General features: G+C 39.7%; 1 protein-coding gene across 1 annotated transcript in view; it reads left to right on the top strand.

Moving 5' to 3' along the window:
* INPP4A (inositol polyphosphate-4-phosphatase type I A) overlaps positions 1-23802 on the top strand; it is a 199034-nt gene that overhangs the window by 162260 nt on the left and 12972 nt on the right. The window contains 7 exon segments of the mRNA XM_043990586.1: positions 351-523; positions 1576-1699; positions 2838-2964; positions 3136-3276; positions 5154-5251; positions 7535-7647; positions 18444-18598. Of these exon segments, the coding sequence (XP_043846521.1) occupies positions 351-523; positions 1576-1699; positions 2838-2964; positions 3136-3276; positions 5154-5251; positions 7535-7647; positions 18444-18598 (931 nt within the window).

Below are 23802 nucleotides of genomic sequence, written 5' to 3'. Positions count from 1 at the left end.
CCAGCCTCATAACACTTAGTAGCTGTGTGATCCTGGGAAAGTCATTTAACCCTGATGGACTTTAAAAAAAAAAAAAGAATGTAGTATATCTGCCTAAGCTTCCTAGGAAAGCCAGTATAATAGGAGTGAGGAAAACTTGGGTGGTTCTAGTCTAATTTCTTCAATTTATTATCTATGTGCCTATGGTTGGGTTGGGAAGAGAAGAAAATGGATGGGGTTGGAGAAGAGAATTAAGGGAAAGAGCTAGTCATTGGGTAAACTGAATTAATTTTGCTGTCTTTCAGAGCCTGGTTCTTAACATGCCGTCTCTTCTTTTCTTTCACACTACCCCCACTACCCAACACGCTCAGGTGAATGGAGTGAGGCCCTTTACCCCTTGCTGACGACCCTCACAGATTGCGTAGCCATGATGAGTGACAAGGCCAAGAAAGCCATGGTCTTCCTGTTAATGCAGGACAGCGCTCCAACAATAGCTATGTACCTGAAGCTCCAGTATCGCAGGGATGTTGTCTTCTGCCAAACTGTAAGCCAAAGGATGTTGTAACAGAATAACTGTTAGATGAGCAGCTCACTAGCCTAATGGCCTCTGGAAATTGATTAAAACGAACTGGCTACCCATTAATCTTCCCTCCTCTTCCATCTTGGAGGGGCACCCCCACTATTCAGTAATAACCAAATTACCCCAATTTATATCAAATCTATTTCATAGTAAAATGGAGATTTCCAAGTTTTTCAGGACTTAAGGCAAAAAGGGGGTGTGGAGATTCATCATCTCTGAACTCCATTTCCCCCTTGATTAGGTTACATTAGCCCAGTGGCTTGTCTAGATAACCTGTTTTAATCATTTTCATTATGTTTCTGTTTAAATGGCCAAAGGAAGAGTTTAAATTCATTTTTGAAGTATTAATTAGGTACCTTTGTAGAAAGATCAATGGGTCTTTAGGTGAGAAGTTCTTTGTTTCTCGCAGGTTCCCAGGGGCTCACCGTCTGACCCCATAAGAAGTCTCATACTGAGTAGGATGGGACAAAGTGAACACATTTCTAGCCTAGCACTCATTTCCTATCCTAGGTGACTTCTTGGGAATCAACAGGGCTCATAGTTGTACTCTCAGAAAGTTGTTTAAACTTTGAGGATCCTCAAAGTGACTTCAGAATTCATCTAGGTTTCCTAAAGACCTTCAGATAAGGAATGTCCCTTGTCTTAGATAGAACTGTCAAAGCTTGAATTGAAGTGGCCTCTTGGGTTGAAGAAATAGGGTTTAAGGAGAATAGCAGGCCATCCTACTCATTGCATTCCTCATGCCACCTCCCTCCCCTCTGCACCTCTGTGCTCTCTGACCAACATCACCCAAATTAAGACATTCACCACTTACCAGTCTCCCTAGGAGATCCTGAGGCTTAATAATTTCATGTCTGTAAACTGCTTTGAATAATAAAAAACAAAGGCTCTTATTACCTGAAGGCAGAGGGATGCATCCTGTTGTATTGTTGCTTTGGTGAGAACGTGTTTCTCTTTACCTATTTCATTTTATGTTCCTTCCTCCTCCCCACCCTGCTCCCCCATCTCTGTGACAGCTAACCGCACTTATTTGTGGGTTCATCCTGAAGCTACGGAACTGCCTGCATGATGATGGTTTTCTGCGACAACTCTACACCATTGGTTTACTAGCCCAGTTTGAAAGCCTCCTCAGCACCTATGGTGAGAACAGCTCCCTCTGGACCAAAAGGGCTGCTAGATGTGACACAATGGATTAGGACCTGGAGTCAGGAAGGCTTGAATTGAGATCCTGCTTAAGACACTTATTAGCCATGTACCCACTTCAGCTGCTGTCTGCCTCAGTTTCCTCTTCTATAAAATGGGGATAATAATGTCTCATACCTCCCAGGCTCATTTTGAGGATATTACTTATAAAATGTTTTGCAAACCTTAAATACCAGCTATCATTATTATTATTAATAATAATAATTGTAAGATAAAAATGGAGTGTTTGGAGCTCCTTAAAATCAGTGCAATTCTCTTCTGGAATTCCAGATATCAGTGTCCCTAAAGAAGTCTCATTAGGTAACTAGGAGCAATTGAATGATTTCCTGCATGTTTCTTTTTCAAAGAAGAAAAGGCAGATGATAAAGGAAGCACTTTGGGTAGGAGTTGGTTACTAAGAAAAATGGACTAAAGATCCAGCTGTATATATGGCATTATCTGAGGATAGGCATACTGGTTGGTTTGGTTTTTCTGTGCTTCTGAAATTAAGGATCTGTAGCGCCCGCATTCTTCTTTGAACTGTATTGTTCTTTAATACTGTTTGCTTCATTGCAGTTCTCTTATAGACTACAGATAAGTTTTAGTGAAGTTTAGCCCATGTTTCTACTGATTGCTTTTGAAAGCTAGGATAGTACTTAACGTGGCATTTATCCATGGAAAAAGAAAATCCAGACATGAAGGTGGCACAGATCTATTTTAACAAATACTCACAAATACACGTTCTCTATTGTTAAATAAGGTTAAGAACGTTACCAGGGCAGCTAGGTGGCGCAGTGGATAGAGAACCGGCTGTGGAGTCAGGAGCACCTGAGTTCAAATCCGGCCTCAGACACTTAACACTTACTAGCTGTGTGACCCTGGGCAAGTCACTTAACCCCAATTGCCTCACTTAAAAGAAAAAAAAAAGAACGTTACCGATCTGCTTTCTTCCCAGAGCTGATTTCAGTTATAGTGTTTGTTGTACAACTAGAAACCCAGAAACAAGTAAAAAGGTAAATGATTTTCTCTCTGAGGGGAAATCCAGAACCTAAATACCTGATGTTTAAAATCCATTGTTTTCTTTCTTTGGTTACAGGTGAGGAGTTGGCCATGTTGGAAGACATGAGTCTGGGAATTATGGACTTGAGGAATGTAACCTTTAAAGTAACGCAGGCCACGTCAAATTCATCAACAGACATGCTCCCTGTAATTACAGGAAATCGGTAAAAAATATGTGTACATTTAAAATTTTGAGAACTGAAAGGCATATCTATTTTCTTACATTTAAGTGTAAATTTCTCCATTACCCACTTACCTCTTTTCTTTAAGGTCATTCTCCTCTTCTGGAAGGCATTTTAATATCCCCCATTTTGTTTTTGTTTTTGTTTTTTAAGTGATGGATTTAATGTGAGGATTCCATTGCCAGGCACTCTCTTTGATGTGCTCCCCCGGGAGATTCAGAGTGGCATGCTTCTGAGAGTTCAACCTGTCCTTTTCAACGTGGGGATTAATGAACAACAAACCTTGGCAGAGAGGTATATACCCAATTAATAAGCAAGTCTTCATCAAGAGCAGTAGGTTTTTGGTTGGATTTAGTGTAAAAGAGGCTAATTCCACTGCAAGGAAAATGTATTTTTTAATGCCCATTAAACACCTATATATGTGCAGTTTTGTGCTAGGTGTGGGGAGATAAATGAAGATAAATAAGACAGCTTCTGCCATCAAGGAACTTAGAGTAGGGAAGACAATATGTACACAGACATAACCAATATAGAGCATCATCAGTTCATGATAAGTAAAAGGTGTCACGTGACATAAAGCAGCATTTGACATTTGTCTGAGCTCTTAGTATTTTTGTACCTTGTCAGACACATGAAAGAAACCCAGCCATATCTTTGGAGCTTACAAGGGAATGACTGAACAGCACGTATAAATTCAGGCCGTGTTCAGGTACAGGAGCAACAGAACAAAGTTAGAAGATCTAGCTACATCATCTCTCTCTCATCTGCCCAAAAGTGGGAGGACTAAGAAGGGCCCATTAAAATAGACAACAGAAGTGATCCTTCTTCCATTGTCTTCCTCATACCCTTCTCCTCAAAGCCACTATTCATATGTTACCTTTCTAAAACCTAAACAACCTTTTTGGAAATAAGGCCGGGGGGAGGGGGGAGCAGCGATTAAAATTCTCCTTTTTCTTGAGTTGCCTCGATAGTGTTTATTAGAATGTCTTAATCTTATTTCCTTTTAGTCCAAAACTGTTGATTTGGGCCAACTATATTTACACTAATACTATGCTAAGCTCTGTAGGGTTTCTAAGTTGAATAACATGGTCCCTGACCTGAAGGAGGTTAATAATGTCTTTTGAAGTAGTTGGTAGACACTTATAAAAGAATATGCTTGGGGCAGCTAGGTGGTGCAGTAGATAGAGTACCGGCCCTGGATTCAGGAGGACCTGAGTTCAAATCCAGCCTCAGACACTTGAGACTTACTAGCTGTGTGACCTTGGGCAAGTCACTTAACTCTCATTGCCCAGCGTGCCCCCCCCCCCAAAAAAAGAATAGGCTTTTTAAATTCCAAGGAAGATAATGACTTTTGGATTTAAAAAACGTACTTAGGCATGAATTCAAACCTTGCCTCACTTAATGGCTGTATGATCCTGAACAAGTCACTTCACCCTGTTTGTCAATTTCCTCATTTATCAGATGAGCTGGAGAAAGAAATGGCAAACCATTCCAGTATCTTTGCCAAGAAAACTCCAGATGGGGTTGCAAAGAGTCAGACATGACTAAAATGACTCAACAACAACAGCTCCCATTTACTTCCCTGTTAGATGGTGACTGTTTTGAAGATTATTTTACAGAAAATGGAGAGAGTAAAACAAGTTTAATCAGGAAATGTCCCAGTGCTGTAAAACAATAGGATCCTTTAATCTCCAAGCCTGGACAGACCATATATTGGATATTTATAATATAATGGGTATTCTAAAGAATCAAAAATTTTACACTTATGATAGAAATATATGAGATGGCATAGTGAAGGTAGCTTGGAATAGTCGATGGAGAGTTGGCCTCAAAATTAGGAAGACCTGGGTTCTAATCCTGCCTCTCACATAAACCTGTGTGACCCTGGGCAGGACACATAACCTTTTATTATCAAAGGCAACTCTTTAAAGTTGCAGAGCAGCCACCAATCTTCAATGGTCACTGAAGTTCTTCACTGGGACCATATACCTATGAAATCACAGGCCTAAAAGAAATTATTAATATGGGAAAAAGGATAGTCTTGTGTTCTGAGGAAGAAGGGTATAAAATGTTAGGATTCATATGAAACTATTGTATTAAGGGGGGGAATCAAATGTAAAGAAGAAAACAGTACTAGCAGAGTAACGATATTTCGTTTCTAACCTCCTAAGGTTTGGAGATACATCTTTGCAAGAGATTATTAATGTGGAGAGTTTGGTGAGATTAAATTCTTACTTTGAGCAGTTCAAGGAAGTTTTACCTGATGATTGTAAGTATATTCTTATTTATTCTAGATATTATCTGATGCTCCTTCACCCAAACACTTTAAATGCATAAATTCTTTGTCTGGAATTATGCCAAAATGGTAAAAGACTCTGTTAAAAAATACTTTTCTGCATGTCCATTAAATACTTCTGTGAAGAAACTGTGTGATTTTTGTGAATTTCATCCCCAGAAGGTATAGATTGTTTTTGCACTGGGATCATGACACACTTTAAATTAATATGTATTAAGTGCATATTGTCACTTAGATTTACCCCTTTTTTTTCTTATTCTCACATCTATCACACCACTACCAGATATAGTTTTATAAAATAGCTTTTTCGTGTTATTACTTCCCAGTTTACTAAACTAAAATGGCCTCTTATTACCTACCCTAATGCATCCTAGCTCTTCTGCTCTAGTTTACAAACCCTTTCATAATCTGGATCCATCCTACCTATCTATCTTTATTTTCCATTATTAAAATATTAAAATATTAAAATATTCTCTCCCTTCTGTTGAAATGCTACCCAACTCAAGTATTAATATTACTTTCAGGAAGTCTTGCCTAACCAACTCAGCCACCATTGAGCCTAATCTCCTTTGTCATTTATCTGTTCCACTGGATTTAGCACTTTATTGTCTGCTGCCTTACTTAGTTCATTTCCTGTGTATGCGCCTTGGTTTTTTGTGAGTAGAATAGATGCTCCCTGTGAGCTAGAATCCTCCATGGAGCTCAGCAAAGTGCTTGGGCAGTATAGATGCTCAGAGAGTACCCATTGTTTGAGGAATTCTTCAGGAACAAGGCATCTGTCTATACTCTTGTGGTCCAGAAGTAGAGAGATGGATTCCATCAGGAGTTTGGAACTATCGCTACACAGATATTCTCCATGATCAGTGGAAATGTCCTTGCTCTTGGATAAGACTCCAGGGGTTTGGTAAATGTTAAACAAAATGATAAACACCATGCTTTTATTTGACAGTTCTCAGTGTTTCAAGAAGGAGGGTTAAGTAGCAATATTTGGCTCCATCTTTCAAATTCTATTTCTCATCGAAATCTTCTGGTAAGAAGACTTAATGGAAGCTGAAGAGGAGCCAATAAACAGAGTTTGCATTCCTCTTGGATTTAATGGATCTCTAAGGTCTCACCAGTCAGGGAAAGTACTTGGTGAGAGCCAGTGATCTATAAGGTTGAAAGGATTGAGACCACTGAACTAAATTATTTATGAGGCTGCTCAATTACTTGTTGAGCCTCTCTTATATGCCAACACTGCGATAAGGGTTGTGGGGAAGACTAAAGAAGAATAAGACGTGGTCCTTGCCTTCATGATGCTCACAGGCTTTGTGAAGCAATTAGAGGTCACAAGATGATACAGTAAGGCATATAAATGCATCAGGAGTTCAGAGAAGGGACAGTGAAAGTTAATTTGGGTTTTCTTCTTGGCTATTAGGGGAGAAAGTTAGTCATTGAAAACCCTATATATAGTACAGGTATGAACAGCCTTTCCTTGAAGTTCAGCAGGGTTTTCCTTATCTCCTAAAATAGAATGATCTGACTAATCTATAAAACCTCAGCAGTGCCAAGTGGGATGTGCTCTTTGAAGTGCAGTTGCACAGATAGCCTGCAGGCTAATCGTAGGAACAGAAGAGATCAAATCAGAATTAATAGGAAATAGAAGTTTTTCATTCTACATTTAAATCATCCAGGAAATCTAAAGTAATTCTTTTAGGTCTCCTGCTAGCTAGAAAAAGGTGATATGACTGGCTGATGAGCATGAAAATTGAAATAGCAGTAGAAAAACACTAGAAGGCCACGTAGCATCCCTGCGTTTATCCCCTGTTTGCAACTGGACCCTCCATCCTTAAATTGATCTTTTCCCCCACTTTCTGGTTAAAACTTGTGTTTGCGGCAAACACAAGTTTGCGGCATTTCCCTCTGATCTCTTTCTGAGTAAGTATTATTACTCTATTGTTCTTATAGGCCATCCCTCAAGCCAGGCCACATCCCTAAAATGAAATCTCTTCAAAATGAAAAAAAAGAATTTGCTGTGAGAAGTTTTGTTTTTATGTATTTTTCAAATAAAGATAATGTTGTTCTTTTATCCTCACTGCATTTTTTACCCGAATTCATCATTATTTCCCTTCTCAAAGAGCACCACGATACAGGGCACTGGGGCTTTTGCTGAGGCCAGATTAGCAGAGAAAGTACAGTATGTGTTCAGACAGCATAGAGACATAGAGTGAGCAGATGCAGCCATTAACCGTGCAGGGTTTGTTCTTTCTTTTTCAGGTCTACCTCGATCTCGTAGTCAAACGTGCCTGCCAGAGCTATTGCGGTTTCTGGGACAAAATGTACATGCCAGGAAGAATAAGAATGTTGACATTCTCTGGCAAGCTGCCGAGGTATTGATCAGTTGAGCTAGAGGACTCGATGCTTTATCTGTCTGCCTCTTTAAGGCAGTGTTTCCCAAAGTGCTGGGGAAATATTCTGAATTATTCCCTCATTTGATGAAACCAGGGCTGTCAGAGGCCTGTCAAGCTTGTCCACTTAAAGGGCAAAGATAAAACCAATCCCCTGAATGATGGAAGTGGAATCTGTAATGATCTCCAAAGGCTGGAAAAATAGACCAAATCTAATGAGATGTAATTTAACAAGAGTAAATGTAAAGTCTCACACTTAGATTCAGAAAAATCAACCATACAGGATCCATGACTGAGACATAGATAAAAGTTAAGTGTGGGAAGGGGGAAAAAATGGGACAGGAAGGGGGGGGGGGTGGTCAGTGCGACTGCAAGCTCTTACATCCAACACTCTCTTAAACTTAATACTGTTCAGGAGAGGGGAGATAATAGTCCTACTGTGCTCTGCCCTGCTTAGACCTCAACTTGTCTGTAATCTGTTTTGAACACAACATTTTAAATTTTGAGAACTTGGCCAGGTTAAGGGGATTAGAAATCACAATGTAGGGAATAGCTAGGTGGTGCAGTAGATAAAACACTGGCCCTGGATTCAGGAGGACCTGAGTTCAAATCTAACTTCAGACATTTGACATTTACTAGCTATGTGACCCTGGGCAATTCACTTAACCCTCATTGCTTGGCCAAAAAAAAAAAAAAAAGACCACCACGATGTATACAGACTGACTTAAGGAATTTGGGGTATTTGTCCTGGAAGAGAAAAGACTTGAGTGTGGGGAGGAGGAGAGATGAAATCTGAATTCACATGTTTGAAAGGCTTTGATTTGGAAAAGGTATTGGACTTGTTTTTTTATTTTTTTATTTTTATTTTTTTAGTGAGGCAATTGGGGTTAAGTGACTTGCCCAGGGTCACACAGCTAGTAAGTGTTAAGTGTCAGAGGCCGGATTTGAACTCAGGCATTCCTGACTCCAGGACCGGTGCTTTATCCACTGCGCCACCTAGCTGCCCCTGGACTTGTTTTTAATGAGTTCCAAGTAGTGGAAAGAGCTTGACTTGTGAATCAGAAGGCCTGATTTCAGGTTCTGGCCCTGATACTAGCTATATGTTCAAGGAATGGGTCATTTTAACCTTTTGAGCCTCAGTTTCCTCATCTCTAACCTAAAGGCAATTATATTTCCATAACCTACCTCACAGGATTGGTAGGAAGAAAACTTTCAGAAAACATTAAGAAGGACTGTGTAAATGTGAGCTGCTATCATTGTTTGGATACAGCTAAATGGTGCAGTAGATAGAGCACTGGATTTGGACTCGGGAAGACTTGAGTTTGAATCCTGCCTCAGATACTTAGTAGCTGTGTGACCCAGGGCAAGTCAATTAACCTCTCTCTGCCTCAGTTTTCTCATCTGGATAATGGGGTTAATAATGCCTACTTCACAAGGTTGTTGTGAAGACAAAGTGAGATAAATTATGTAGCTAGCTAGCTATCGTCACTATTATGCCAGTGGATAGATTGCTGGGCCTGGAATCAGGAAGACTCATCTTCCTGAATTCAAATCTGGCCCCATACACTTATTAGCTCTGTGACCCTGGGCAAGTCACTTTACCCTGTTTGCCTCAGTTTCCTTTTCTGTAGAATGAGCTGGAGAAGGAAGTGGCAAACCACTTTAGTATCTTTGCCAAAAAAACCAACCCCAACCCAAAGTGGGGTCACAAAGAGTCGGACACAAAACAACTGAACACCACCAACAGCAATCATTGTTGCCAGCAGGTAGAAGTGGGAACGGTGGGTAAAAAGTTCCAGATGGACAGATTTAGTCTTGGTATAAAGGAAAACCTTTCTATCCCCTGTCAGTGAAGGTGTTTAGGTAGAAGCTGTTTAAGGAAGCTAGAGAGAGTATTCTTTAGGTACTGGTTGGACTACATAACTTTTGTGGTCCCTTCCATTTTTTTTTTCCTTCCACTTTTGAGATTCTGTGAAAAGGAATGACAACTACAGGATGACAGTTGTCACCTTCAACAGATAGGACTCTAGGTATCTATAAAAACTAATTGGCTGGGTGAGATTTTTTTTTTTTAGTGAGGCAATTGGGGTTAAGTGACTTGCCCAGGGTCACATAGCTAGTAAGTGTTAAGTGTCTGAGGGCAGATTTGAACTCAGGTACTCCTGACTCCAGGGCCGGTGCTCTATCCACTGCGCCACCTAGCTGCCCCTGAGTGAGATTTTTAACAGGTTCAATGAGAGATCTTTCCTAAGTCCTCATAAGTAAGACCTGAAATATCCTCATTACACATCTCAATTCTGATTTCCTTTTAGAATTGCTTGCATTCCAAATGTTCTCTTTGCGCCCCCTTATCATGCTTAGTCATTCCATTACTTAGTGATGGCGAACTTCTTTCAGAGTTAGAATCACCAGTAGCAGGAAAGCACTGTCAGTGCAGGGCACCAACATCTTGGAACTTGTATATTCCTGCAGAAGCAGAAACTTTGACAGTGGCAGGGATCTTTTGGCTACTCATTGTAAACAAAGCAGAAGCCAGCAGAGGGCAGCAGATGTCTCCATTGGATGCCAAACTGTACCTGCTCCTCATTGCTGATAGGTGGAGATTACCCTGATGTGAATGGGGGGAAAGTGAACTAAAGAAGACCCTAAGGTCAGCAGAGCATCTTTGATCTTAGAGGTCAGCCTCATTTTCCTAAGGAAAAAAAATGATCCCTCCTAGAATTTATATGTGAGTTGCCCAAAGTCACTCAGGTGAGCAGTGTGAGCAGGGTTTTTTTTGTTTGTTTGGTTTTTTTACTGGGTACCCTGGTTCCAAATCCAGCTGTTTTGCTACTGCACCACACTACTTCCACAATTAACTCTCTGTGGATTAAGTGTGAGAATGGGAGTGTAAGCTTGAGAGTAAGAGGTTAAGGAGAGAGGAAAGCCAAGCCATTAGATTCAAGGGGGAGAAACATGAAGATAGTGAGGGCCTGTAGAACAAGTTGAGACTAGAAGTATTGGGGCTGAGCAAAGATAAAATTCAGAGTGAAATTAAAAAAAAAAAAAAAGATGAAGCCTGTGTCCAAAACACAGTAAATCTAAATGAAAGAATACAATCAGAGAAAGCTTGCATGAATTGTCCATCAGGACTGTGGACTCCTCTCTGAGGAGGGTATCTTAAAAAGATATCTTTAGGACAGCTAGGTGGAGCAGTGGATAAAGCACTGGCCCTGGATTCAGGAGGACCCAAGTTCAAATCCGGCCTCAGACACTTGACGCTTACTAGCTGTGTGACCCTGGGCAAGTCACTTAACCCTCATTGCCCCCCCCTCCCCAAAAGATATCTTGAAAAGTATCTTTAAAAGACTGATACTTAGAAACACTGTAGAAGCCAGAAAGACTTCACCCTCTTTCCCCGCTGCCTCCTCACTCCAAGTAGTCCCTCTGGGCAGGTAATTGTTTTTGTTTGTTTGTTTGTTTTGGTGAGACAATTGGGGTTAAGTGACTTGCCCAGGGTCACACAGCTAATAAGTGTTGTTAAGGCTAAAATTCTGGCTAAGTCTAAAATATCTAATGAGTGGTCGCCAATAAATTATAAGCTTTAGCAAGAGTTAGACTTTTAAGCATTTATTAAGGAGAATAAGAATTTGGTAAAGAGAGAAGAAAAGGCCTAGGTTCCTATCTATTAAAGGGAGAGCGCATTTCTTGCTCCCTTCTCCACCAGCATCCCCAGGAAAAGAGAGCAAGACAGAGCGCCAGTCTCTTCCTTCTTCCTCCCACTAGCCAATGTCACTTCCTGATGCCAAAGAAAAGACTCCTGGTCTTGCCCTCAAAGACCTTCACTTCATGGGCGGAACTCTTCTAAAGTAAGTCTCCAGCAGGTGGCATCATTCCAATCGTTACAGTGTCAAGTGTTTGAGGCCAGATTTGAACTTGGGTCCTCCTGATTTCAGGACCACTGCTCTTATCCTCTGCGCCACCTAGATGCCCTGGGCAGGTAATCTTAACCAAGGGTCTAGGAACTCATTCCTTTAAAACATATTTTGATAAAAATTTTAATATCATTAGTTTCCTTTGTAATCTTTTGCATTTTATTTTATTTTATTTATTCAAAAGTATTCTTAAAGTAAAGCTATAGGTATCACCTACTTACCAAAGAGGTCCATGACACACACACAAAAAGATGAAGAATCTCTGGTCAGGGACTTAAAAACTAACAGGCACCAGTTCTTTAGTAATCACTAATGAATATTATAGTATGTCCCAAGAAGATGAGACTCTCTTCCTTTTTAACTACCTTTAGAGAAAGAGATTCCATAGTCTGTTTCAGTGACTCGTTGTAATGTTTGACCATCTTTTATCTTTGAGAAAGTCTTCTTTACCCTTCATCTCAGTCCCTTATATTGTAGAATTTATATTCCTTCTTGTTGAATTTTCAGCATTGTGATTGAAGTACAATGTTCTTTATATCAAATGAGATTATTTTTATAAAGCATTTGTTAATACCATGCCTGGCACATAGTAGGCTCTTTATAAATACTTATTCTCATCCTCTTCTCTTCCCTTTGTATGCTATCTTTGGTAGATGTCATTTTAAAAATCTAATTTTAGACCTAATTTAGTTAAAGCTGATGTTTTAATTTAATCATCTTTGTGTCCTCCTGAAATTTCTCTAAGTTCCTCCTGTTAATTTCATTTACTGATACATATGCATCTCCAACTTTATATTTATCCAATTTATTTTCCCCTAGTAGCTACACTAAATTGTGCTTTTATCATCCGAACTTCATTTTTCATTAGAAATGGGTCTATCCAGCCAACCTGGTATACATCCCCAAATAACAGTAGCAGAGGATGTTTTTTGAGAAGGTGCACTTGTCCCGGAAAGTTAGAAATACACCTTTGGATTCCTTAATAGGAACTGAACCAGTGATTTCATTGGTGTAAGGAGCTCTCAGGTAAGGAAACTGCCTCCAATAATACATGCTAGCACTTTCTCTGCAACTTCTCAGAGAATTGCCTTAGAGCACTAGGAAGTTAAGGGACTTTCCCAGGGTCACACACTTACCATATGTCTGAGGTCCAAGTCTTGAACCCAGGTCTTCCTGGCTTCAAGGCTGGTTCTCTATCCACTATACCATGTTGTCTCTGCAGTTGTTCTTAAGTAATAATTTATAATATTATTGTATGAGCTGGGTAATGCAAGAGTAGTTATCCCCATTTTATAGATGAAGAAACTGAGAGCTTTAGAAATGAAGGGATTATTGCTTAGTGACACACAGCAAGTTTTTGCCAAGAATAAGACTAGAACCCAGAGTTGTTACCTTCTGTTCTGGTTTGGGGGTTGGTTTTTTTTTGCAGGGCAATGAGGGTTAAGTGACTTGCCCAGGGTCACACAGCTAGTGTCAAGTGTCCGAGGCTGGCTTTGAACTCAGGTCCTCCTGACTCCAGGGCTGGTGCTTCATCCATTGCGCCACCTAGCTGCCCCCAAGTTACCTTCTATTCTAAGCAAAAAATTAAGCGGTATACTAAACTATCAAAATATATTTTATAGGGGTGTAGCTAGGTGATGTGGTGGATAAAGCACCAGCCCTGGATTCAGGACGACCTGAGTTCAAAGCTGGCCTCAGACACTTGACACTGGTTAGCTGTGTGACCCTGAGCAAGTCACTTAACCTTCATTGCCCTGCAAAAAAAAAAAACAAACTATTTTACAGATTTAGAAAAAATAATAACAAAATTCATTTGGAAGAACAGATGCTTAAGGATATCAAGGGAATCAATGAAAAATGCAAAGGAACATGGTCTAAGTAGTACCAGATCTCAAACTTTATTATAACATGGTAATTATCAAAACAATTTGGTACTGGCTAAGAAACAGAAAGATGGATCAGTGGAATAGAATAGGTATAAATTACACTACACTATAGTAAATGAGTGTAATAATATGATAAACCCAAAGATCCAAGCTTTTGGAACAGACTCATTATTTGACAAAAACTTCTGGGAAAACTGGAAAATATTATGGCAGAAACTAGGTATAGACCAACATTTCACACCTTCACATATCTTTTTTTATTTAATATTTAATTTTTCCCCAATTACATGTGAAAACATTTTTAACATTTGTTTTTTTTAAAAAATTTGAGTTCCAAATTCTTTCCCTTCTCTTTCTTCTCCCTTTATTGAGAAGGCAAACAATTTGATATAGGTTATACATGTGCACTCATGCAAAACATATTTCCATGGTAATGTTGTGAAAGAAAACACCCCCCCCCCCGCCAAAAAAAAAAACACAAGAAAAATAAAGTTTAAAAAATCCATACTTCAATCTGCATTTAGACTCTGTCAGTTCCTTCTCTGGAGGTAGATAGCATTTTTCATCATAAGTCCATAATTGTCTTGGATCATTGTATTGCTAAAAATAGTAAAGACTTGATCTCTTAATTAAATTTCATTATATTCCACTTGGCCCCTATATATGTCAGAGTATTTGTGTCAGCATTTTTTGTAATTGCAACGAACTGGAAACAGACTCAATGCCCATCATTTGGGGGAAATGTTTACAGTTGTATGGTACATCAAAGTAATGGATTAGTGTGCCAAAAAACAAGGAAGAGGGAAGCATGGGAAATATAAACTGATGCAGAGTAAAATATTAAGAATTAAGCAAATATACAACTATAATAACGAATGGCAAGAAAAGCAATTGAAATTGAACTTTGAGAAATTAAAATGACCAAACTTCATTCCATAAAAGAGATATGAGAAGGCACCTTCCTCCCTTTTTTTCCCCCAGAAATGGGGGGAACTAGATACTGAACACTACGGATAATGTCAGACTTTTTTAATCACTTGTCTTGCTGAGTTGTTTTTGTTGTTTTAATTCATTCTTTTGTTGTAAGGCAGTAGCGTCCCTACTGGCTAGGAAACCACACATTAACATTATCTGTAGTGTATTAGATTTTTAATTATTTTGTTAAACATTTTCCAATTACATTTTTATCTGGTTTGGAAGGCACTCCCAGGTTTGACATCCCTGTTGTAAGGGACAATTTTCTTGAAAAGGGAAAGGTTAGTCAGTCACTAAATATATATTTAACACTTACTATGTGCCAGGCACTTTGCCATGCACTGGAAATTGTATACGCTTAGTTAGGCTCTAGATATATTATGACTATTGCATTTCTCTTATTCACTAATCAAATTAACCTGTCCAAAAATGAAAATAAGATTAGTCTGGCATAATCTGTCCTTAATTAAGCCAGTCTGACTATTAGTGTGGTTACTAACTTCTTGTTGTTCATTCATACAGTCTTGTCTAACTCTTCATGACCCTGTGGATCATAGCGTGCCAGGCCCTCCTATCCTCCCAAAGTCTGTCCTATCTCATGTTCATTGCTTCCATGACACTATCTATATCTATCTCAAGCTCTGCTGTCCCCTTGTCTTTCCCAATGATTCCCTTCTTCTCACTGTGTGGCCAGAGTATTTAAGCTTCAGCTTCGGGGCAGCTAGGTGGCACAGTGGTAAGAACTGGCCCTGGATTCAGTAGGACTTGAGTTCAAATCTGGCTGTAGACACTTGACACTTACAAGTTGTGTGACCTTGGGCAAGTCACTTAACCCCCATTGCCCTTCAAAAAAATTTTTTTTTTTAATCTTCTCCAGCACCATAATTTGAAAACATTGATTCTATGGTGCTCAGGTTTCCTTACGGTCCAACTCTCACAGTCATACATACACTGCTACTGGAAAAACCATAGCTTTGACTATACAGACCTTTGTTCCAAGGTGATGTCTCTGCTTTTTAATATGCTGTCCAGATTTGCCATTACTTTCCTTCCAAGGAAGAAGGAAGAACAATCTTAACGTCATGGCTTCAGTGATATTTGAGCCCCAAAATATAAAATCTGACATTGCTTCCATTTCTTCTCCCTCTATTTGCTAAGAAGTAATGGGCTCAGGGGCAGCTAGGTGGCACAGTAGATAAAGCAGCAGCCCTGGATTCAGGAAGACCTGAGTTCAAATCCAGCTTCAGACACTTAACATTTACTAGCTGTGTGACCCTGGGCAAGTCACTTAACTCTCATTGCCTCATCCCCCCCCCAAAAAAAAGAAGAAATAATGGCCTCAGTTGCCCATTACTAAGAAATTAAGAGAGTTTCTTTTTGATGTTAAGCTTCAAGCCAGCTTTTGTACTTTGCTCTTTCACTCTCATCAAGAGGTTTCTTGATTTTTATTCATGCTCTGCAATTAGAGTGCAATCATCTGCATGTCTGAGATCATTGATATTTCTCCTGACAACCTTAATTCCAGCTTTTGATTCATCCAGCATGGCATTTCGTGTGATGTAATTCTACATATAAGTTAAATTCTAAATGTTCATAAACTATTCCTTTAATAATGTATTCAAGCAGGCAGCTAGGTGGCGCAGTGGATAAAGCACTGGTCCTGGATTCAGGAGAACCTGAGTTCAAATGTGGCCTCAGACACTTGACACTTAATAGCTGCGTGACCTTGGGCAAGTCACTTAACCCTCATTGCCCCGCAAAAATAAATAATAATGTGTTCAAGCATTTAGACTGGAATCCAAGTTCATTTCACCAGCTTAATATATGAACAGTCTGTCATCTTTCCTTTCTGGAAATCAGGACATTTGCCTTTCTGTAGTCTTGTTTCCTGTCCTTTCCAGGTTTTCCACATTGCCGAGAAATACTCAGCAACTTATATGGAGTTAGAACTGAATGGGACTCAATGATCACCTAATTTAAACCACTTCATTATGTAGTGGAGAAACTGAGACCCAAAGGTGTTAAGTTGAAAGATATTTTGGAGCAGTAAGTAGAAAGGACACAGAAGCTGGAGTCAGTGAACCTGGGTCTGCCTCCTCGCAGACCTTGGTCAAGTCATTCTTAAGCTCGCTATCCAAAAATCACAGTAAACAGCAAAGCTTGAATTTAAACTCCCTTCTACTAACTTCAAATCTAGTCTTTCTATTATATCCTCACTGACTCACATATACCCCAGATATTTTAGTACCCTGGGAATGCTAATATGTGGAGAAAATGCCTTCCTCAATGACATAACAGATTCATTTGGTTTTTGTTTGGTTGGTTTTTTTGGTTTTGTTTTATTTTTTAAGTCTGCTTGTTTGGTTTAGTGAAAAAAGCCCTGGATTTGGAATAAGAACAACTTGGGTTGGGGTCAGCTAGGTGGCGCAGTGGATAAAGCACCAGCCCTGGATTCAGGAGGACCTGAGTTCAAATCCTGCCTCAGACACTTGACACTTACTAGCTGTGTGACTCTGGGCAAGTCACTTAACCCTCATTGCCCTGTTCCCCCCCCCCCAAAAAAAAAAAAAGAAAAAAAAGAAAGAAAAGAGAACAACCTGGGTTAAATCTCATTTCTGCTCACCTAATTTAGTTGTAAGACCTTGAGCAAGCTAATTAGCCTTTGCTTCTCTTGGCCTTATTTTCTTCAACTATAAAATAGGGATTACATTAGATTATTATAGTATTAGGTTAAATTATTTTGAGTTATATTAGGTTAGATTGTAAGCTCCTTGAAGGCAAGGACTGTCTTTTGCCACTTTTTGTTTCCCCAGCATTTAGCACAGTGGCTGACACATAAATAGATGCTTAATAAATTTTGATTGATTAACTGACAATAATGCCCACACCTCACGGTGTTGGACATGAAACCGTATTTTATAAACCAAGAAGTATGTTACCTAAATATCACTAGTGGCCATTGTGGTTCTAATAATATTCCTCCAATAAAGAAAGCCCCACTCTGTTACCTTTTTGTGGAAGGAAGGTGAATTAATTCTAGGTTCTCAAAGACTAGATCAATGGAATGCCCTTCTGGCAGGCCATGCTAAGGTAGACAAGCTTTGTACGGGGCTGGTCACAGGCTGCGTATTGTCCTATGAGGACCAGCCTAGCTAAATACAAAGAAAGTTATCATCAGAAGGACAGATGCCTTGCGATGATCTTTTTTTCAGTCTTTGCAATTCACAGAGAGACAGATAGCAAGGAGATGTTTTGTCCTGTACTAGGGAGTGGAGCACCTAAGTTGACAAAACAGCCCATCATTCAAGTTTTTCATTATTACTTATTTTTCTGTCATGGTGGGTGAAAAAAAAAGTTCAATTGTAAAGTAGAATAGGGAGGAAAAAAGGGGTGGTACAGAGAAAAGAGCCCAGATTTGGAGTCACAAGACCTGGGTCCACATCCCAGCTTCTCAGAACCTCAATCCCTCATCTGTAAAATGAGGATGCCAGGTGCCATCTCTTCTGTTGCTTAATTGATAATCTTATTAGTCTTGAAATTTGTTTTTCTTTTTTCTCTATTTTTTTCTTAATTAGGTCGATTTTATAGCCTTTGGGAGCAGAATATTTTTCAAGCTATAACAAGGGCTTCCTGATACATTTTGTTTTGTTTTTGTGGGGCAGTGAGGGTTAAGTGATCTGCCCAGGGTCACACAGCTAGTAAGTATCAAGTGTCTGAGGTCAGATTTGAACTCAGGTCCTCCTGAATCCAGGGCCGGTGCTTTATCCACTGTGCCACCTAGCTGCTCCCTCCCAATGCATTTTTGTTTTGTTTTGTTTTGTTTTTAAGTGAGGCAATTGGGGTTAAGTGACTTGCCCAGGGTCACACAGCTAGTAAGTATTAAGTGTCTGAGGCCGGATTTGAACTCAGGTACTCCTGACTCCAGGGCTGGTGCTCTATCCACTGCGCCACCTAGCTGCCCCTCCAATGCATTTTTTAAAAAGACCCGTCTTCTCATTGCTAGGTGTGTCGACGACTCAATGGAGTCCGGTTTACCAGCTGCAAGAGTGCCAAGGACAGAACAGCTATGTCAGTGACCCTGGAGCAGTGTCTGATCCTGCAGCATGAACATGGAATGGCTCCTCAGGTCTTCACCCAGGCTCTGGATTGCATGAGGAGGTTAGTCTCAGAGTCCCTCTCTGATCCTTTACTCCTAATTCTGGATCTGTGTAAACTGCAGATAAGTGGTTGTCTTTATATAAGCCTATTGTTGCTTTTTTAGAAAGGGAATAGTATTGGGGGTATTTTTGCTTTTTGAAAATAAGAACTTTTTTCGGTATATGTTTTCTAAATAGCCTCAGAAAAGCCCAATTCTGTTAACTTCAACTGGTCATCACATAATACTTTTCCCAAATAAAATATACTTCTCTCTAGAGCAGAGGTGTCAATCAATTAATATTTATTAAACATCTACTATGTGCCAGGCACTATGCTAAACACTGTTTTAAAAAAAACCAACAATGTCCCCCAACTCCCCTGGCCTGAGTGTTGGCCAAAACAGATTAAAATGAAATTGGGCGGGTAGCTAGGGGACGCAGTGGATAGAGCACTGGCCCTGGATTCAGGAGGACCTGAATTCAAATCCAGCCTCAGACGCTTGACACTTACTAGCTATATGACCCTGGGCAAGTCACTTAACCCCAATTGCCTCACCAAAAAAAAAAGAAATTGGGAAATATTTAATAATATAAATAGAAATACCATAGAATATAGATAGTTTTAATATGTGGTTTCTAAGTTAATGAGAGATCCACAGGATTCCTTATATAATATGTATCCATATATAGATATAGATATAGATACAGATACAGATACAGATATAGATATAGATATATAATGAATCCTTATGGACAATGTAGTGGCCCCCTTTTCTATATGAGGTTGATGTCACTTCTCTAGAACATGGTATAGTGGAAGGGGCCCTGGATTTGCACTTGGCTCTGCCAGTTACTTATCTGCACGACATTGAATGAATCACTTAACTTCTCTTGGCCTCAGTTTCCTCGTCTGTAAAATGAGGGAGTTGGACTCTGCTAACAGTATTTCCAGCTCTCGATAATATGATTCTATGAAATCAGACACTTGACATTACCAAGTCTGGACAAAGAGATCCTATTATTCAGTCAAATAAAGTCCTTATAAACGTCTTAGTTTGCAGAGTTGTACTTCAAGTTTTTGCTCCATGTAGTCAGTAGGATGAAAAGAGGAGGATAGTTACAAGGACCTTAATTAGCAGCGTAACATTCCTGACCAGCTCCTTGCTTTGATAGTAGTGTTTGATAGTGTGGGATTGTCTTGGCTGCCCTGCTCTAACGCAGTGGTGGCTTTCGGATTAGGAGATTTCGTCAGAGGATGCCTCGTCTCTATTTGGCAGGGTTTTTTACGGTCTTATGAAGGCTCCACGTCTGCAGGTTGCATTGGTCTGCTACGCTTCCCCTTTAGCAGTTGGACACAATTTGCTTTTAGGAGCAAAGCGTCCGAATGAATGTTCCCTAACAGGAATCCAACTCCATCACAACCTGTCAGTGTGCTGTTGTCACATCGACTTAACAATGTTCTGTATTCTGGAGTGGCAGATGTGTTTGCCTAGTGAAATACTGTATTTTAATCGGACCTGTTTACTGTTGTTCAATGCCTTGTTTCAAGCACTGCTGGAAAGCTCCTTATTTCACATACCAAAAGAAAGGATAAGAAATGCAGTTTTTAGTCTTTTATTCAATGTAGTTCAACAATGCTGTTGAGTCCTGTTTCCAACATTCACTCCTATTGAATGTACTGTATGTTTGTCTTCTCACCAAATTCTCTAAAGTGTCCAATTCTCTTATCCTTTCTGTATGTTTCTGCTATTTGACCCTTTCACAATATTCAGATGCATTAAAAAAGATGTATGAGCCGCTGCCTCTTAATATTATTCCCTTTTCTTCTTTATTTTACTCTTAGAATGAACTGGAATGGAATTCATATTAGTTTTCCCTTGTTCCTTTCCCCTATCCTCCCACCCCTTATGTCTTTTTTCTCTCTTCTCTTCTCTCTCTTCCCCTCCCCTTCCCTTTCACTCTTTATTTCTCTTCCCCCCCCTCTCCTCTTCTAAGTATATCCTACAGAGTTTGAAAGCCCTGGATTAATCAGGGGTTGGAGAACTGGAGGTAAAGGTTTGGAGAAAGTATGAATGTCATACAAGCACAAGTTTATTTCCACTATCCCACTACCCCATATCCAAGTTACTCTGAAATTACTATGGTTAAGAAAAGAATGGCCCATGCCCATAAGAATTACTTTATTTCGATGGCAAATAACTCTAAACAAGCAAACCCTCTTCCCTCTGGCCCCTTACTTAGAAAACAACTCACTATAACAGAGCATCTTATCTTGGGAATGAACCCTTAGAAAGTTGCCTCTATCTTCATAAAATGGGTACATGACCCTATCTAGAATTTTCCAAACGTTCCAGGTTCTGCCATAAGACCAAAGTTAGAAATACAGGTTCACAATCAGACATTTTGATCAGCACAAAGCCTCCCACACCCTTCCCCAACACTAGGCATTTTTGACAAGAGCCGACCACTTCACTGTCTTCATTTTAGCCACTGTAGAATCCAGACTATGGATGATTTAAGTCTCTAGCCAGAATATAAGTTCTGTGAACGTCTTTCTGTGAACGTTCTTTCGATCAGCTCCTGGACCAGATTGTTTACTTAGAGTTTCATCTTCGTTTAATTAACTAGGATGATGACCAAGAGCTTAAGTTGTTTTTCCCTGCTCTTATTATTGATCTATTTACATTTATCAGCCAGAGAGAGTACCATAGAAGGTAGATGCTATAGTGGATACGGATTTTAGTTGCCTCCAGCTATTTAGAATCCAATAAATTCAAGAAACAGATCCCTAAGTGGGAGAATAAAGTCTCTGGTGTGAAGAGACTAGAATGAAACTACATGCTCTGCATCTTTTAAAGAAAAATTGGATCCTTGCACTCTGTTTATCCCAGCTAGTGATGTGTTATTTAGTTTAGACGGTGAGGAAACCACAAAAGAAAAGAGGGAAATGTTGTGTGATTCCATTTTGCCTCTTTATTTGGATAATCATTGACTTTGGGCAATAGACCAGGTTTTGAGTGAATTGCATTACTGATAGAACAATCAGTAAGTTAGATTTGTTAGAATTTAATCCTGAAGGAATTCCATTAAAATGTCAGTTCAAATAGGCTGCCAACAAACAATTATTCTCAGTGGTGCAATGTGAAAAATGCCTCATTTGGGAGAAAATGTAAACATAGTTCCAAAATACTACTCTGCCCCTCAGGAAAATCAGAGAGAGCTGCTCTAGGGTGTACTTTTTTTTTTTTTTTGCCACATGCCCACACCTACATGTACACAACACACATAAACACACACACATACACACACACACACTATACTGTCTCACTGTGAATTTCTTTCAACTTAAAGGTTTCCAAAGTCTAATAGTAAAGTTAGATTTTATCCTCAATAACATGTTAAATTGGAGGGTTTTCTTTTAAAAAGGAAGCCTATATTCACACCTTGGCATCCAGCATTATGGTAATGGCATCTTTTACTAGTACTTACCACTTCAGGGCTACAGAATTAAGTCACTTAAGATTATATATGATTTCAACTCCTGTTTTCAAATCCATGTGGTAGGAATTTATGTCATTAAAAAAAAAGTCATTATAAAGAAGATTCCTATTCAGATAGGATTGGAACTGGACAATCTCTGAGGTCCCTTCGTGCTCTGAAATTCTGTGAATGTTCCACTCTGGAAGGCTATTTAGTGTATTGTTTCTACTTCTCAAAATCAGACAAATCTATCAGCTACGTCAGGCATGAGGAGTGATGAGGTGGGCAGAGGTCATGATGGTAAGTCTGTTTGTAACTTCCTGGCTTTAGTGGTAGCCAGAGGAGAAGAGGGTCAAGAAGTAAAAGCTTGAGGGTGGCTAGGTGGCGCAGTGGATAAAGCACCGGCCCTGGATTCAGGAGTACCTGAGTTCAAATCTGGCCTCAGACACTTGACACTTAGTAGCTGTGTGACCCTGGGCAAGTCACTTAACCCCCATTGCCCCACCAAAAAAAAAAAAAAAGAAGAAGAAGAAGTAAAAGCTTTCCAGAGGCAGTTAGATGGTGTAGTGGATAAAAGCATCGGCCTTGGATTCAGGAGGACCTGAGTTCAAATCCAGCCTCAGACACTTGACATTTACTAGCTGTGTGACCCTGGGCAAGTCACTTAACCCTCATTGCCCTGCAAAAAACAAACAAACAAATACAGAACCAAAAAAAAAGAAGTAAAAACTTTCCAGCCATAGTCTATGACAAACTGCAGGCTCATTTTAGCTTATCTCATAAATTTGATATAATGTTGAGGTCATGTGTTGTATATATGTGTATATGTACATCACGTTATTACGCATTGTATAATTATTACATATATGTACATACATTCTTTGGGTTTATCTCTTGCGTCTTGCAGGTGCTTCAGGTTGAGAAAACGAGGGGAAAAGTCCCCTTATTGGATTAAAGTTTTATGCATAGACCTCCAACAATTAGGACTACTAAATAGAAATGGGCTGTTGCAGGAGGTAGTGATTTTTCCATCATTGATGGTTGTAAGTGTTGGCAGATGGGCAGTCGCCAGGGATATTTTAGAAGGCAGAGATATTTGTTCAGATATATTCTTAGACCTACAAGGTCCTTTTCAGTTCTGAATCTGAGATCCTTCTTTCTATGCTATACCTTAGAGTAGAGGCATTGGACATGTAGCACACAGCCTGAGTGTCCCTGGAACCATATTAAATGTACTTGGGAAATGCATAACAGAATAAATAAAAAGAGAGAAAAATACAGATAACATTACATTGTAAAACTAAGTCTGTGTGCAGTCTGCAAGGATCCTTGTGTACAGATTAATGCCCCTTCCCCATTCTATTTGGACACCACGGCCCCAAAGGCCTCTCATAGAAAAAAGGAACAGAACTAGGTAGAGGCTGGAATAGGTTGGGGGGGGGCAATTGAGAGTTAAGTGACTTGTCCAGGGTCACATAGCTAGTAAGTGTAAAGTGTCTGAGGCTGGATTTGAACTCAGGTCCTCCTGAATTCAGGGCTGGTGCTTTATCCACTGCACCACCTAGCTGCCCCCGGAACAGCTTTCACAAATGTTTCATGGGGTAATATGGGAGAAGTCATTGGAAAGATGAGGATTTTCGAGCAGAGAAACCAAGTCAGAATTGTCCTTACTTCCCAGAGCTAGAGGGCTGGACCTCAGGCCACACCAGGATGATGGAGAGAAAGCTGCTTTTCTCTTCCTAAGAT

The sequence above is a fragment of the Dromiciops gliroides genome, chromosome 3 (genome assembly GCF_019393635.1).
Source record: "Dromiciops gliroides isolate mDroGli1 chromosome 3, mDroGli1.pri, whole genome shotgun sequence".
NCBI classification, from domain to species: Eukaryota; Metazoa; Chordata; class Mammalia; order Microbiotheria; family Microbiotheriidae; genus Dromiciops; species Dromiciops gliroides.
The sequence above is the reverse complement of the archived record's forward strand: the minus strand, read 5'-3'. Positions and strand labels throughout refer to the sequence as shown.